At 42.2% G+C, this 18,152-nt stretch overlaps 1 protein-coding gene across 13 annotated transcripts in view; it reads right to left on the bottom strand.

The window, feature by feature from the left end:
* The window catches only part of CELF4 (CUGBP Elav-like family member 4), a 717,922-nt gene that overhangs the window by 62,459 nt on the left and 637,311 nt on the right, over positions 1–18,152 (bottom strand). For 12 of the 13 annotated variants that reach the window (XR_004409737.2, XR_004409736.2, XM_033011138.2 and 9 more), the window contains exons 7-8: positions 12,285–12,432; positions 6,884–7,033 (exon numbers count right to left, since the gene is read on the bottom strand). Coding sequence is in view for 11 of the 13 variants with exons in the window: in XM_033011138.2 (XP_032867029.1) it covers positions 6,884–7,033; positions 12,285–12,432 (298 nt within the window). In the remaining 2 variants the exon portion in view is untranslated. The remainder of the gene's footprint in view (positions 1–6,883; positions 7,034–12,284; positions 12,433–18,152) is intronic. The other variant, XM_033011142.2, reaches the window with a different exon arrangement.

Below are 18,152 nucleotides of genomic sequence, written 5' to 3'. Positions count from 1 at the left end.
CTGAGCCATCAAAAGGAGGCCCATGCATTTTCTGACAGGCATACTCTTTTCCATCTATCTCACTCTGATTTGCAGTACTGCTCCCTGCATGTGTCTACAAAAACGTGCTATCACCCGTATCCACAGCTTTGTGCTCTGCCTTATCTATTCATTTCTCTCACTGTCCTTCAGGTATTTTACACCTCTCCAGGGAGCTGCAGCTTGGCCACTACCACCTCTGGGAGGGTGGATGGGAAAGAAGAGTGATCAAAGAGAGACAGTGTTATTCAATCAGTGTGGGGGGGAAATAAAATAATGATAGCAAAAAAAAAAAAATCTATGTGAAAGTCAGGATTAAAATAAATAAATAAATAACTGAGTGGGAGGGCTCTATTCACCTTCTCCTTAAATCCAATTTAAATCACTCTCTACAGCCCTAATCTATATCCATAATTATATCATTTCATACAACAAGCTTGCGAGAGGTCTTAAGAAATTTATGTAGATTAAAATTCATGGGTGCCATAGTACAGATTCCATATTATTAAGATTGATTAGGACAGCTGATGCTGTGATTAAAGAAGCCAGCGTTTACTGTTGTAATTAATTAGGTATTCAGACACAACAATAACTGCAATAACAGAAGGAATGTGCTGATCCAGCAGAAAACAGAGACTGATTCTTTGTTTTATAGTCTCGATTTGCCATTTAGGGGCTGGACACCACTCAGTCAAAAACATGTTGTCCCACTATCTCTTTCCCTACACATCAAAGAAGACAAGATATCCAGGACATTTGTGCCCTCTGCTCCATGCTGTTAGTTGGAAAAAACCCTTTTGGTGGCATCCCCAAGTATTGTAGATGCTTGTTTGGGACAACATATAGGCCTACTATAAAATTAATATAGATTATCCCTGGAAATCAGGATTTTCTTTATTAATTTCTTAATAGCTCCACCTCCAAGCTCCATCCCTAATCAGGCCCCTGCTGAGATGGGTGTTGTGCAAAAACATAATAGGATTCATTTCTAGCAATGAAGAGCTTCCAGTAGACAAAGCTAGAAAGACACAGAAGACTCAGTAACGCAGAGAGGTGGAGGTTGCTGGCCAGGGTTACAAACTAATTCAACAGCAGAGTCAGGACCAGACTTCCCTCCCTTTGCCTAAGGCCACAAATATATAAGTCAGGGTCAGGTTTTAAAAGCTATTAAGGCACTCTAACTTCATTTTTTTGGGGAGCTTAATTTAAATCACCTTTAAAAATAAAACCTGAGGTCTTAACTCACTTAAGTGCCTCTGAAAACATCAGCACAGAGCCTTATTTGTATTTATACCTTCTTCCATATCAGAGGAGAAAACACTTTGGCTCTGGAAATGTTCCCACAACTGCCTTAAACAACCTCATTCATTATGGCTGCAGCATGATTGTTAGAAGTACATGACATCATTAAAGTAGCTTAGACTACAACTGAAGATGGCAACTTGTTATTATATTTTTAATGAGTACATTCCTTCGCTTATTTATTTTACTAGTAACGCATGGTTTATGGCAAGTGGCAGATTGTTACAAATGGGTCAAATAAATGTTTCCTAGTGATAATGATGTTTCAGGTGCTCACTGTTGCAGTTTTGGAACTGCTGATACAATATATGAATGGGAAAGCTCTCACCTGGAGATTTAGAGTGGACAAACACAACACAGCCAAAGATTTCCCATAGTAAGTAACTTGGCCTTGGGTCTGCTGAGCCAGGTACCTTTCTAGGGCATGGTATATGTCTGGACCAAAAACTGGGGGGCTTAGTTTTCATCCCGGACCTTCTACAGGTGCAGGCAGATCACTCTTTTTCTGTTCTCTTGATCCACCTCCTCTCTGATCTCTTCCTGTCTGACATCTTTCAGGATTGAAATGTCAAGGTGGGCACTAGGGTGGGGGAAGTCAGTCCCCTTCTCTGCCTGCACAAGTGAAGCCCTGATCTTGCTCAATGTCACTGGATGGTGTCTGTCATGATCAGAACTGATCCTGGACTGACTGGTTCAGAGCAGCAGCCTGCCCATCAACAGAGCTTCTAGTTAATTGACAAGCTAATAGATAAGGATGTCATATTAGCATGTCAGTAACTCCTCCCCTACAAAATTAGCTTGGGCAATGATAATAATTACAGATGGAGTTTGAATCCTGTCTGCTGGCAATGGGTGAAATTGGTTGCTGTCTGATAGCTCTTTGTTGAGCCAAGGAAAATGAATTGATGGTCTCGGTTCAGTTCCTAAGACATGAGTTTCTACAGCACAGAAATTCACCCCTGGGGGACAACTTTATTGCCAATCTCAGTGGCAGCTTGGAAACATGTGGGCATAAAGGCTTGGCTGCCCATTCGTTCTGACAGCTTGTCCTCACAGAAGAAGGCTGGACCCCAAATAGGATATGAAGTGGAGCTTGCTGTCTTGCTAGCCCAGACATTCCCACAGTGTAACCAAGGGAGACTGGGGTCACCTGTGAACTGTCTGCAGAGAGGAAAGACAGAGTTATTCCTGGCAGTGGTGGACAATCAGAAACAGAACTACTGTGAGCCTGAGAACAGTAAATGAGATGACAAGTTTTTAATGTATTATGTGCAACTGAGGGAGCTTTGCTTTTGTTTTTGTCAGCAACTTAACTCCAGACCAAGTACACTGAAGAACTCCTGGAAAGCATTTCCTATCTGAGGCTCCATGAAGCTGCCATACTACTGTATCTATTCCTGCCCCTGGTCATGCTGGACATCCCCTGGCCCAGGAGGAATGTTTGTTTAGAAGGTGTTGGATGCAATGAGGTATATTTCTGCTTCTTCCTGGGAACATCTCTGGACAGAAGATCACAGAGCAGCCCACACTCTTTTCTGGAGGCTCCATTCTGTGCCTCCTTCCAGTTCCCTCATCTCACAGATTCTTTGACTGCCAATCCCTTCTCTCTCTTGTTTGCTACCCTTTGTTCTCTCCATTTTATCATATCTCCCTTTTTTTTTCTTCCAAAGGAGGATTTATTTTTGGAGTGAGCATTTTGTGCAGTCCCTCACAATGCAATCCAGTAGGGCAAGACCTGTTATCAGATAGCAGAGTGCTGATGGTGTGAGACACAGCAGAAAACAGTGCAGATGGTCTCCATTGTTATTGTACATCACACACTGTTACAAGAGAGCCACTGAGCTCTGGGTGGCTAAGAAGCTTTAGCAGATAGGTGCAATCCCTGTTGCTATGACTAATGTGGAAATGGCAAATGCTCTTTTGCTCCTGTAAAGTGACTCACAAGATCATGGCACAACAGATTATTCTCTTTGTCCCCACTATATGTTGTGACACGTTGCCATGTTCAATAGCTCTGCAAGTTGAAAGACTAAAGGGCAGGCATTAACACACAAAAATATCATGTCTCCAAAGGGGCTCAGACTAGTGGAAGGGGAAATATTTACTCCCTTGTTAGTCTGTCTATGACAAAAAGTGCACTGTGAGGTATTATATACTAGATAAGTTGGAGAAGATGAGAGCATGGCTTGCAAAGAGTATGCCTACAAGGAATGGTTTTCTATTGCTACTACATGGATCCATAAGCAGGCCAGAACCACAGAAGAAGATAATTCCTGCAGGGGCTGGATCTGTGATCAGAGATCTAGTTACTAGGGATCTTTGACCTACTCTTGCTTTTGCCCCAAAGGCCTGGATGGTTCAGTAGTCTGAGTCAACGTATATCATGTGTGTCCCTGCTCTAGACAAAATGTATCTTAAAAAAAGAACACAGAGGAAGACAGGAAAAGAGTGAAACTACAGAGTAAATACAATTACGTGATCTGGACTGCTTTTTATTGTGCTAAGACTGCAAAGGTTTAGAGTCCTTTAGATGCAGCATCAAAAATATTATAGCTAGACACAAAGGTGGACATGTAGACAAACAGCACAATTAATGGGATTTATTTGGATCTGAATGATGTGAATGTCATGCCTCTACAGGTTTTGATTGTCCTGTTTTGCTATTTTCAGGCAACAAAAAACACTCTGCTACAGGTTATAATGGTGTGAACCCACATTTCAGTTTTTTTGTGGAGTATGAAAGAGTATCTGAGAGAAAAATTCAGGCTTTAAACAATATATAGAAAGTCATAATCATAGCAAGACTATGGTTATGTACTTAATACTGCAGCACTCTTAGCCACTTTCAGAATGGGAGATATATCATAAAAGAAAGTTGCTGACTTTGGTTGAGGACTAACATATTCTTTTCTCCTCTATAATGTTAATGCAATTGCATGCTCAGATTTAATATTTTATTTCTACCCTTACATTTAGAAACACAGAGATGCAGAACCACAGGGCAGTACCAGTAGCAAATGCTACAGAGGAAAGCACAAAAAATCCCATAATGAACAATGATGGAATAAGCTGCCTAGTGATGAAAATTTCTTTCTAACCCCAAGCAATTAGTGGCTGGCTTATATGATAAAACATGAAGGTTTGTGTCTTTTCTACATTATGTCCAATCTAATATGGCTGTGGATGTTCTCATTACCAGTATAAATGTAATTTTTTTTTTTTTTTTTTTTTTTTTTTTTTTTTTTTTTTTTTATGCTGCTAAACTCCAAGCCTCAATAAAGCCTGTGGCAAGGAATAAAGTTTTGGAGAGTGCATAAATGCTCACGAGAAGGAAGAGAATAAGACAGGCCAAACACATGACATGTTCTACACTCAAACTGCTATGAATGATCTTTCTTTCAGGGTTTCATTGCTGGTAGGGACAGGCAGAATGTCAAATGAGAGTTGAGGGTTTGACCTGCCACTGTTCCCTTTACACCTCTGCTATAACTTAAGATGTCACTAAGTTATGAGGAATCTGAGCACCAAGAAAGACCAATATATTGCTGAAGACACACCAAGATAAATACAAACCTTATACAAAGCAGACTATTTGGATATCAGCTTTACTGACAGAAAGAAGCCTCTGCCTGCAGCAAAGTGGAACAAGGATGACTGTCACCTTTCAGTGTGTTAGGCTGTTGGTGTTTGTGCTGTGAATTGCTGGTCAAACAAGACTCTATAAAACTCAGAGAGAATCAGGTTAAGGTCACCGACTTTTATATAATCATGGATGAAATACTTATCTGGAAAGTTTATTTAATTATATGGGGTAGTTGGAGATAGTAATAAAAGATCAAGTCATTAAGAATCATCTAGGAAGATCATATTTTCTCCGATATCTGCAGTAATAGATCATGGAAGATTAGCTAAAAAGAGCTAGATAACGACAAAAAAAAAAGATAGACATAGAAATGGATGAATAAACAGAGAGATGATAGACTGGCAAACAGGTAGATACTTAGATGGTTTGTTGAACAAATATTTATATAGCCTTAAAGGCAGGGTGTTTTCTTGGTGCTGTGGTTGAGCTCACTAAGGGCTCCCTGCAATCTTCTGATTGTAAGCCTCCAAGAGCTCCGCACACATCTAAGCTGCTACAAACATGCAAATACATGTTTAGCTTTTAGCACACTAAGCTCTTTGATTTCAATTCTGCTTACAGTTGAACTCATGGCTAAATGTTTACAAAGTGTATCTGGGGAAGACGATAATAATTTTTCAATACACTTGGTATTTATGGGCTTTCTTTTGTTGCATTCACAGGGTGGCTTTTTTCAGTGACACAACTGCAATCAGGTAAGCCTTTTGTATGTCTATGTTATATGGTATTTTTCCTTGTAGCTCATAAAATGCCATGTGGTGTTGAATATTCTAAGTTTTCAGGGCTGTCTGAGATTGAAATAATTTTACTTTTTAGAGGTTTTCTAGTTTTTTTGGCTGGAACATCTGACTAAGTGTCTGATACCTTAAGACTTGCCTAGATCAATCTATGAGTCACCCTGGGTAAAATACTCCCCAGCTGGTGGCTAGGATCAATCGGTAACATTTACCTAAATTTTTATTATGATTGTTATTATTAGTAAGTGTACAGCAATGGTAAGGAATGTCTTTCTAACAGAAGTACAGCTTGGAGAGGAAGGCTGTCTCAAATACAGAGGATTCTGAAAAAATGTAGGTGACTGTTAAAGACTTGTAAACTCTTGAGTTCTTGGTGATTGCAGGCTCAGAGTGTCCATATGTGTATAAGAACAGGTATAGAGGCAGGTATATAGACTTTAACCTCCCTCATACATCCCTGACTGCCAGGGCTTGCAAAACCAGTCCTTCAGTTCTGGCATCTTTTGAACTAGTCATGGTCTGAATCCTAGCAGCAGTTCTCTGAGTGGTGTGCCACAAAAGGACGAAGCTGAGCCCATTCTGTGTCACTATTAAAGGAGCTTCAGTGTCCAGGCCTGGTAAAGCAACAAGATTTGAATGCAGTGAGCATTTCGGACACCAACACCCTCTTCCTGTGCACATGGCCCGAGGCATGGAGCGGTTTGGACCCACTGGGCTTGTCCTCCCAGAGCCATTGGCTGCTAGGGAAACCCAGCAGGAGTTACCAACAGTGGGTGCTAGGAGATGTACATTGGTTTAGCACAGCTCCTTCACAGCTAGCCAACAGCAAGACCCATGGGAGTACCGCTAGGAGATCTGCCAGAATGAACTGATCAGGCCTCAGATCAAATTTTAGCTAAAGCAAAACATGCTGGGTGTCACCAGACAAGTTATCCTGCAGATGAGCATTCAATCTTTCAGCATAAAAATTTTCAGCCTCCATCATGTTCTTGATATCTATCATCCAGATTTAAGTGTATAACTGTTGCTGGGGAAGATCTAACTACACCAATGCTAGAGTGAGCCCTGATGGTGTGGGGTATAATACTTCTGAGGTAGTGTGTGCTAGACAAAGCCTGTGGATGTGTATAATCTCCCCCAGACTGAAGGAGTAGGTTGTGGGCACAGTGTTGGTCTGGCTTACCTGGATAAGGGTGTATGCCATTAGCAAACACAGCTTCTGCGGCGGGCTGCCCATTAGCCTGCGGCGGAAGGCCAGTGAAACCATTCACCCCAATTGGAGATGGGATGCTAGGCACAGCTGGTGCAGTTATGCCGGGAGGTGTGCTTCCACCTGCAAGTGGGGAGGACACAAAATCAGAGCTAGTGAGTACTGGAAGAAATAACTACATGGAGAAAACTACTGATACAACATCTGTGACCACCACAGAGAAACCTTCTGATAATCCAAAAGATGAAAAATCTCCCAGGCTGTTGTGCAAAGAAAGGGACTACTTGACATTGCTCCTCTGTCTGGAAAACTCTTAAGAAAGTCCTGCAAAATTTTTTCAGTGGAATGAAGCTTTTGCTTGGTGATCATGGTCCTTAGACTAGATGCACAGCTAATGTCAAGCAATAGAAAACTATAGAAATATCAGCCTTCCTCCTTAACTTTCTCTCTGGTGTATTACCTCTTTAAATTGCTAAACAAGCGGACATTTCTTTCCTAGATATTTAGTGCCAGAAGCAAATTCTCAGTCCCACCTTTCTACAGCAGTTCCTCTCAGTTTCTCTTTGGAGATGTCAGCTTTGTGGGCGTACCAATTTCCAGTACTACTCTGTCTGCACTCTCTCATGAATACACATTTAATGTACAAATTCATTCTGAATTTTCTCAGCACCAGGGATCCTTAAAAGGTATGGCAAGTTGATTTATAGCCTAAGGGCAGCCAGTGATACTTTTTTTTAGTGTCACTGTTCTGCCCAAACTTGACTTTGTGGAGTTTTAGCAGAGATCTTCCACTCAACAGGGGCAAAATTTGGGCTAGATTTTTTTCTTTCATGGAACCATACTCCTTTACTTCTTCCCAGATGCATCCTGTGGGGGACTGTAATGCTGCTATTTCAGAAGAACAATTTAGTCTTTATGTTTTGGGTGGGATCCTCTCACTCACTGGTAGAGAATTCTTAAATTTCTGAGAGAAGCATTAAATCCCTCTGCTACCTCTTTTTTGGTACCTACATATGTTTAAAAGGACTGGGCAGTCTGTGCTTCTTGCAACATATTCAAGATGTTTTTGGGGACCAAAAATGAGTTTTCAATAAGTATGAAATTATATTTTTCTCTTGCTGGCTATGAGTGGGAAGTTAAACTATCTTATCTTCAGCAGTATCTTTTTGTGTCAGGATATACTACTGATTGAAAGCACCATTTTTGCAGTATCCTCTTTTTTAAATCAATTGCAGAAATTTTCTTCATCATAGCAGCATTCCATGATAGGTTAGTCCAATAACACACTTTAATGACTGCTTACATCTGTGTTGGTGTTTTAAGAAAGCCAATACAGATGCATGAGATATTTTAATATGTTCTGATTTAAGTAGCCCAAAAAGCAGGCAATGTTTCAGCTCTTTTTTTATACCTTGAACAGATAATCTGCTTCTTCCCCTTTACTTATTTAAATGGTGTTGGCCTTTAAAAATACCCTCTGTGGAGGTATGGGGAGCCAGCAGTGGCAACTGAAGTCCAAAGGCAATGCTCTTAGCATATGCCATCAGCTTGCAAATCACAAAGGCTAGTTAAAATTTCAGTTGCTTTTCTGGATCTCTCCTTTATTTGCATAGACAATATAAGTAATTTTTTCTAAAATTGCAGCAAGGGATTTGTGCTTGCTATTTTGTGCATGTCTAAGGAAGTTTAGGCATATTCATTGCAATTCTTTAATTTTCTTCTTATAAAGAACCCCCCTAGAGAGGTCAGATCTGTAGTTGGAGTAAAACTGGCATAATGCCACCTCAGACAACAAATTGTGATTGTGCATGCCAGTTGTAGATTTCATCCCTGGTTTGAGATCTCTTGCAGCTACACCAGGTATAGTTTTACAACATGGAGGGAAGGAGAAGAGAAGGAAGGAAGGAAGTCTCAATGCAATTTCATCTCTAGCCCCTCTGTGCAATTAATAGAGTGGCATACCCGCTGCAGGTTCACTTTTGAACCAGATTATGCTAATGATGGGAGAAATGCAAAAATTGAACCAAACTTTTAGAGATGTAATTTTAATGGCCTCGCAATTACTGACTGTTGTGTGAGATAAATCTGACTTTTGATTGGGAATTGTGACTAGCTTAAACTAAATGTCTAACTTCTGTATGGTTAAAGCCAGGTGAGATGGATCCTTGTCTCTAGTCTGTTAGACTTGCCTGGAGCCAAAACTCTCTAAGTTCCTAGGTCCCATGGGAACTCATGAGCCTGAATGAACTCATGGCCATGTCCCAGGGAACCCACTTTCCTAGGTGAGATACACAGAAAACAGTCTAGATTAGGAGGTCTGAAGATAATATCAGGGAGGAGTTGTGCTCAACCAATATTTCCAAAGCCTCTAGGACTTCTGGGTTACCAGTGTCTTTTTTTTTAACACAATTTTTCTTTTGCTTAAGAAAGCTCAAACCACTCTTTTTTTTTTTTTTTTTTTTTTTTTTTTTTTTTTTTTTTTTAACATTCCAAACACTTTTTTTAATGCCTGTTTTTCAGAGAACTTTGAAATGTTTAATTTTTATTCCAAGTCAGAACAAAGATTTAGTTCAATGACTGGAAATCCTGCTATGAAGCAGAATGATCGTTTTCCATTTGGCTATCTGAATGCTAACAAAAGCCAGCTGAAGAATTCATGTTAGGTTTCAGATATCTCCTGGCTACTCAGAAATCACTGCTAGTGTTGTAGGCTTGCTTGCTCAAACATTATGTGAAACATTTTCTATGCATCTTATCACAAGCTTTGTGACTGTTGTAGTAATATAAGGAGTCATTTCAAAGTCTAAACATTTCACTCAAGGAATTATTGTTAATAGACCTTTCTACAACTCATTGCAGAGGTTTTTCATGAAATAATCTACCCATTCAAGATAAACCTGCAATTATGACAATATACATAGACTCCCTGATTGAAAATATGTCATAAGGAGAGTGCAAAATCTGTCACCATGAAAGGGATCAAGGAATCTTCTAAACCAGCATCTTATTTTCAATAATGACCAATCATGGGTGCTTTAGGAAGCACGTAAAAAACATGAGTTTCCTCTCCTGTATTCTGACAATAAGGGTTTAACAGTCCCCAAAAGGCACTGAGTACACCAGAAGAGAAGGAGAGGTTGCACTGAAGAAGGGCTGGGATATTTTTCATGTGCTAGGTATCATGGTAGGTACAGAATTTGGCTGTTGTATTGACATTTACACACCTATGTCACAGAACTTGCTCATTGTCAAGACTTATTTATATTCAAAAGAGCTTATGCCCTTTTGTGGTGGAACCATCACAAACCACCACCTGGATTCAGCTTTCCAGGCCCTGAGAGTATTTGAATTCCAGGTAGTCTTTGTTTCAAATGCCCTCTGCTCTCACCAACAGAAAACAAATCTAGCTAATGTAAATATGATAATCTTTCCAGCAGCGGGTTTAAAGGGTGCACATATAATTAAGCCACTTTTCTATTTGGATTTGCAGTAGCTCCATTGGCTTGTTGTTTATACATTTTATCATTGTGTAAATATATATTTTGAAATGTGTGGTATAAGATTTTTGAGTCAAGCATTTTTCCTTGGGTCTCCATAAGTTCACGTGGAATAATATCTGTCTTCCTTCCTCCCTCTTTTTTTTCCCCCTCATATTCTAATACAAGCAAAGGAAAAGAGGTATCTGATCCAGTAACTGCTGACATTGTTCCCAACTACAGATTGCAGGGAGATACAAATCTGTGTGTGAATGGGAGGGTTTTTTTGGCAGAGAGGTTAGCAGGACTCAGTTCATTAGGAACGGCCCCCAAGCCTGTGTTGCTGCGGTGCCTTATCTCCCTGCCATCCAGTGTTTCTCAGCCAAGAGGCATCTTTCCTGGCTGGTTTGTCAGGCAGTCCTTTCCTGCTCCAGGGCAGGTGAAGACCTCTTCATGTTCAGCAATGAAGCTTACCCCTTTCTCTCTACTGCCCTGCTCTGGTGTCCCAGATCCTGCTCTGCCCAGAGCTGCCTGCACCACAGCTGAGTCAAGCATAGCTCACTCCTCCCATGTCTCACCCCAAACCTTTGTCAAGTTGGTTCCCTCTAGGCCAGCTTGATGCTTCAAGGCTCACACAAGTTCACTGCTATGATACACCTTTCTGAACACCGTGCCATCCCCAGTGCCTCTCATAGGAACAACTGTATCACCCCAGGGACCCTTTTATCCCAACCTATCCCTTAGAAATAGTGCTTGGAAGATATACCTTCGAGTTCTCTGCTCCCCTACCAGACTCAGTGGTATATTGCAAAGCTCTCCAAATTCTCACATCTTTCCTGTCATGGTTTGCCTCCCCTTTCCCTGCTGCTCTACTTCCCCTCTGTTAGGTCACATGACACTCCATAACTACCGGCCCTGCCAGTTCCTTGACCTGTTCCTGCCCAAATTATTTCCTTGTTCTTCAAGACCCAGGAAAGACAGTCCTGTTTCCAGCTCATCTTAATTCTCTGCCCACTGAATCACATACTGTAGCTCCTGGGCATCCTGTGTCACCTCACAACCTTGACAGATCCTGACAGCCCTTCACTGACTACTGTCTCTGCTTCAGCAGCCAGAAACCCCCTCACCAAACAATAGCATTCCAGGTAGCACCAGAGGTCTTCCCTGTGTATCTCTGTCCTATTTTAGAGTAGGGGAAAGGCTTATGTGTCCCAAAGGCATAGTTTATCTTGTTAACGATATTGCATCTCACCACAGACCTTATTTTGTTTGACTTTGGACCAGCCTGGCTGTGACAGCACCACCACTGACCCCTTGGACATTTATATGCAGAACCAATAAATCAGTATAGGTCACTGGGGGAAGTTTTGTGACACTTGGAAGATGCTCAGAGCTAAAAGAAAAGTTGAATAAGGGATAAGGCTGAGAAGGGTGGGTCATGGCTGAGATCCCTTTCCAGTGCCTTCTCTGCTAGCAGCCTTCCCCCTCTCCAACAAGCCCATTACATCTCAGCTCTGGTCGGTCTCAACCCTCTTGGTGTCCTCACCCACGAGTCAGTGCCACCTGACATTAGGCACAGATATCCGAACAGTTCATTGCTTGTGAGTCATTTGATTTTTCCCTTACAATGATTTCATGATACAAATGCTGATCCCCAGCCAGCCCCAGCCCTGGAAGAGGTGGTAACAGCCTTTCTCTTCCCCCTTCCTCCTCTCCCAGACTACAAAAAGATCTAGTCAGCTCCACTTCTCACTTCTGGTGGCCTTCATCAATGAGACCAACATTTCAGTAAACACCCGCTGGAGGACAACCGGTCAGCTAACACGTCCTGCCAGATCTCCATGGGATGTGGCCAGATTTTTCTGCCCTTTGCCCTCTCCACTGTCATGGCCCCTTACCTGAGGTTGGTGTCATGGGAGCAGCTGCCAGGCCATTCATGTTCAGAGCTGCCATCTGCTGCATCTGGGCCGCAGCAAAGGCTGCCATGGGGTTCAGGTAGCCACCCTGCGCCACCGACGCCATGATTGCGGCTTGCTGCTGCATCAGCTGGAACAAAGAGAGCAGGGAAAAAATATCATGCGTTCACCAGAAGGGCAGCCCGCGGAACCAGCACCAGGATGGGGACTCAGTGAGGCTGTGAGGCATCCCTCTGTTTTAAGATGTCAGCTCACTGTGCCCGTAGTATCCCACCAGCCTTGGACTTCCTTCTCACTATAGGGGCCAGAGGCAAAGTGCATCTTTGCATCTTGGGGTCTTTATAGTCCCCACCCCCATGATGTGTTCCCTAGTGTGGAGGTCTCCCATGAGTTGGACTCAACCCTCTGACTCCCTGGTACTTCTCTGATGAGAAGACCTCATATGATCCTGAGCACAGGAGTTTCATGGCTTACACTGCTTGTAGCAAATCTCTGGGAAAGCACTGGTGCCTGCTGATGGGAGACCAGTCTATATGGAGCAGTGGGGAGAGGGGATCCCTTCTGAAGAGCAGCAAGCTTAGCTAGTTCTCTGGGGATAACCTGATTCGTTTACATCTGACAGTGAGAAAAATAATTTTTCCTTATGCTGCTGGGAGTCCTCCAGTGGGCACTGAACAAAACCATGACCAAACCTTCTAACCAGATTATAGCACTTATTTCTAACACAACCAAGCAGAGACTCCCGGAAGAGCTGTACAAGAGAAGGGAGCTCCCCTACTTTAGCAAGTGTAATACTGTGTAGTGGGGAAAACCTTTCCATGTGGTTTTGATGTGGGATGACTTCCTTAATTGTTTTTTTTTTTTTTTCCAGAAAGTGATCAAAATTCTGCCTTTTGTAGGGAACCGACACAAGACAGAAATAAGAATCCTAGGCCATCTTTTCAAACATTTGGGGGTAAAAATTTTGGACCAAAAGAGTGGTGAATTGTTATGCATGCTGGAAATGTTTCTTACATTAAAACTAGGCTTTGCTATCATTATTTTACACTGAACCTAGCATGCAGTTGGTGCAGTTCATGTGCACAGTATGTCTGCAGTGGGCTTGTAAAATGCATCTGGTATAAAGAAGACAGTTTGGATGAATCTGCCTCATGTCTCCTTCCCTGGAGCTGTACGAAGACCCAGATGAGGTAAGTCTGAGTACATATCCAACCCCCACTAGTGATGGGTGGTGGATGCTTAAAGAAAATGTGGAGGAAAGGATGAGCAGAGAGCAAAACCTCACTCCATTCCCCAGCCTCTGGTAATGCATGACTTGATGATAATAGTGGTGAAGGAAACTGCTTTTCTATAGTGATTTTAGAAGTGACTCCCGTCTTTGCTGTCTCCAGGATTGGAGAACCATTGTTTCATTGCTCTGTGATTTCACTCTCTCTCCCATTAGGAAATGATCCTCTGATGCTGTTTAATCACACGGGACACACTTCTCAGCATTAAACAGACCTCAAAAGTCATGGCAAGGAACAGACTGATCCTTACTGTTAACTTTAATATTGAAATAGCAGCTAAATCAGCTGTTCATACACATACACACTAAACCAAATCCTTGAAATCCCTGTGTTCATTCAAATGCTGAAACTTTCCTTGGCACATGAAAGCAATGGAAGCCCTGCCACTGACCTGCTGCATAACCATGCACAAGTTGTGTAAACTTGACTTGGTTTTTCCAGTGATAAAATGGGACACATGATACCTGACTCCCCATGGAGGAGTGCCTTCAGATTTACAGATAAAAAGTGATGTAATAGAGTTGAGTACCTTTATTTTTTTGAAGTCTAATACATATTGGTGGCAAGCTAGTGTCTTTCCCTTTGATTATTAATTAGCCCTTTTTATTATACCCTACATAAGACACTTTCACATTTTAATTAGTGATATCCTATTCTTTACAATGACTGATGGAGTGACTAGACAATCTTTTCTATTATAACACAATGCTGATTCTTCTTTAAGGAGTACATTTGTTTCTAGGCATCATTTGAGGTTATTCTCCAAAGGAGGCACTGGGCAGATGATTTTAGTAAGTATGCCAGTGAAGTGAATGAGGAAAGGGGAATCCATCCATCTTTAACCCTGGATTGACTCCAACTCTGAGTGTGCTGACCCATATCTCATTTTCTGTGCTGAGTATTTTCACCTGGGGACAACTGAGGATGTAACTGACTGCAGATCTGTGCTTATAGGATCTGTTTGCTGCTGCTAATCAAAGAAGCATCTCCCTGAGATGGATGCAGTTGCAAGGGCTGAGGACAGTCCCAGTCTGGCCTTTGCTGACTTTGCTGACTTTTCTCTGTGTTTCTCCAAAGCTGACCAGGGCTGCATGAACAAACACACCTCAAAACGGAGTGAGATATGGATGGTCATGTGTGTGCTATGGTCAGTCTGCTTGACAGATAACAGCTTGCTATTTGTATCAGAGACCTTCTAGGGCACTCAGGGGACTATGTTTCTGGCATTTCCTATTGTCAGATTCAGTAAACTAAATATAGATGGGGTTTCCTCTGAGCTGGTCATCTATTATTGTGGACATAATAACAGGCAGAGGAGTCTAGGCCAAGATTCATCTCCCCCTTCTGTACACAAATGCTTCTGGGCAGATGAATTGCATCTTTGGTTCTCCTATTGACTGTATGTAGAGCCCCAGGTGATAAGTTCAGCTACACATACCAACACAATCAGATGAAACCATTTCCACCTCTTAACTGGCCCTGAGAGTATATTTTTGGACTTTGGTTCTGAACCATCTAAAAGAAAAGTGTTAATCCTTTTCATTTGTGTTGGACTTGTGTCACAAGAGAAACAAGACTCTGTCTAAAAGATACTACATTGCCCATGGTAGTACAAATGATTGTGATGCTTCAAAGACAATCTTCATTTTGCACTCAGCAGAGCTAAGCAATCACTTGTGACATTATTTATGGCTTATGCAACTTCTTCTCCTGCTTATAGATGTCTCTAAATTGTCCAGAGTTAACTCCACAATGGGTCCTCCTGGTTTGCAAATCAGGTAACCTGAGTATGTGACTTCTTTTGTATTTAGAGGGCTTATAAATTTGCCTTGGAATATACATGTTTGTGGAATGTACCTTGGCTACATGCATGCTCCTTTTTGCAGTGTAATGTCATCCATGCATTTCTGTTACAGACCTTCAGAAAGAAGAAAATATTTTCTGTCTCTTTATGAGAAGAACTAGATGGTCTTAATCTGCTGACTAGTGCTGAAGGTACAGTGTCTGCAACCTAAACCCTGGTGGGTTTCAGTGAAACAGTTGCTTAAAACTGGCCTTAATCTCGCAGAAACTGAGTTAAGATCTTGATGAGCAAAGAGTTTAAATTTAGCTTGGGGTTGAAAATCTAATGCAATCAAAATAAGGCCCTAACCTGTGATTTGGGAAATTAGATTCTGTCACTTCTGTTACAGCAGGCATCCTGCAGGAAGCAGCCATCCCATTTCTTTTATGCTTAGTGTTATGAGTATACCCGGGATGCCCTGGAGACCTGGAAACCCCTGTAGCATGTTGAAATGAGCTGGAACGTTGTACCTCATGACCCAGAGGATGTACACCTCGATGCAGCCTTACCCCATGGGGTAAACCAGGGTGGTCTCCTGCAGAGCTAGAAGGAGTATAGCATCCCATACCTGAATGCAACCATGTACCCCAGCTATGGCTTTGCTTCCTTGGCCAGAGGGGGAACACCAACCATGTCTGGTCATCTCTACTCTTGACAACACTCCTGCAGTCACATTTCTTTTCCATGCTTTTCCTTCTCTGATCAGAGTGGCTCAGGAGTAGAGGTTAAGAGGGAAGAGGAAAGGGGTCCTTCACAGCCCAGCAGCTGGTGGTCACAGCCCAGCTGAGTGCAGCAGCATTGTGGGGGTGGGAGGATGGGAGCTCGGTCATCTTGAAAGAAGCTGACAGCATAGACCTACCTCCTTCCCCCCAGGGTGGCTCCAGGCAAGTTTAGAGAGGAGGGCAAATACTGTAAGGGTCAACAGTCTTCCTTATAAAACCTCCAGGGCATTCCTAATAAAAGTCACCCCACTCCTTCCCCAGTTCCCCCTGAAGACAAATGTCCCATCCACTCTCCTTTCACTTTGAAAAAAAGACCAGTGTATGGTCCCAGTTAATAAAGCTGTAGAAAGTGAGGCAGTGACCCCACCAGAGGCAAATCAATAGCAGCAGGGCCCCTGGGTATTGTGTACTTTAAAATATGCCATTTGAAATGCAGATTTTCCCTTCCTGGGCTGGGGCCACAGAGCACTAATCAGAAAGGCAGCAGCCTTATTATCTCAGACTGATCCAAGGGGACGGAGAGGAGTTTTTCCCTTCCTCAGCTGAAAGGACGTATTTCCTATTGCTTCTCTTACTTCTTTGGCATGATCTTTGCCTCAACATTTAGAGCTTTTTCCCATACAATTTTAAAGATTTGTTCCCTCTTTCCTACAACCTGCCCTTTCCTATTGTTCCAATATTTTCCTTCGGAGGAGATCAGGAGATACTACCAAGCTGGTTCATGTCCATGGTCAACACCTCAAGAGCTAAGAGCCTGCAGTCCCCATCCCAATGCTTGTGAACTGATGGGGCAGATGGAAAGGCACTGGTAAGGCCATCCAAAGCATGGGAAGGGATGGTAGTGACGACTGTTAAACAGAGAGAGATGGGAGAATTTATCTCACACACCTTTTTTCTACTTCAAATTGAGGTGGCTAAACTTCAGCCAACTCTGTCATCGGTGGATAGATAGGCAGCTCCACAGGCTTATCCATCCTATCCTAGCATGGGAGTTTGAGATAAAAAACAAAGGGTGGAGTTTTGCAACACAGCTGCACCAAAACAAGAGCTTGCTGATGTACAGCTTCCTCTCCATGTTTTGCTGCTACCTTTGCACCAGGACAGAGGGACACACAACACTGCTGAGCACCAGCTTAGGAGCAACACCAGCAGAACACTAACCATACAGCACAAATCAGCACTTACTGCATTTTTCCTCCCCAAAGTGGGTCCCTGTATGGTCACTGTCAGTCTAGCGGCGTAGGGTGAGGACATGTGTCCAGAGGTGGAGTTGGGAATGAGACAGCCGCCTCTAGCATCAGACGGCTGTCAGATGGCAGGGTTGTGCAAATGCACTCAAGAAAAGGATATACTGTCCTTTTCTTAAAGGAGGAACAGATGCACTCTGTGATGAAGGAACTTTCTCAAGGCCAAAAACCACTGCTAGAAATAGGACAAGGATGATACAGCCTGCCTCCCACAGCCCCCAAAAGAAATACATGTGAAACTGAAAAAGGGGAAGAGGAGATAGAAGGATTATTTCTAATGTGCTTTTTTTGAAATAGTGTGATCATTGCCCTTGAAGAAGGCTTACTCTGAACAATGTGATGACCTTCTCAATTTTTCCAGTGTTATTTCTTATCCTTGTCTCTGAACCACTTGTTTTGTTTGACTTTTCACATTCTTCATTCAGTAATACTAATAAAAGTAATAACAGCATCCCACACTTCCCACCTCTAACGATCTACAGAAACACTTAGCTAATTAATGCTCATGGTATCCCTGTGATACAAAGAAGTAAGTAAAGTGATCAATCAAGCAGTAAGAGGACTCATATTTGGTAAAATCACAGAATTGAGAAATTCATCTGTTTTACCTAACTGGTCATTGGGAAATAAACCAAAAATATCTGCCAAGTGTTCAAACAAACAGAAGATATTCTGTAAAAAAATTAAAATGGTCCCTCAGACATTTTTTATCATTTTACTGGAAATAGAAATTTCTGCTTTGAAAATAA

The sequence above is a fragment of the Tyto alba genome, unplaced genomic scaffold (assembly GCF_018691265.1).
Source record: "Tyto alba isolate M040663 unplaced genomic scaffold, T.alba_DEE_v4.0 Super-Scaffold_42, whole genome shotgun sequence".
Classification (NCBI taxonomy): Eukaryota; Metazoa; Chordata; class Aves; order Strigiformes; family Tytonidae; genus Tyto; species Tyto alba.
Note: the sequence above shows the minus strand (reverse complement) of the source record. Positions and strands in the feature narration are given on the sequence as shown.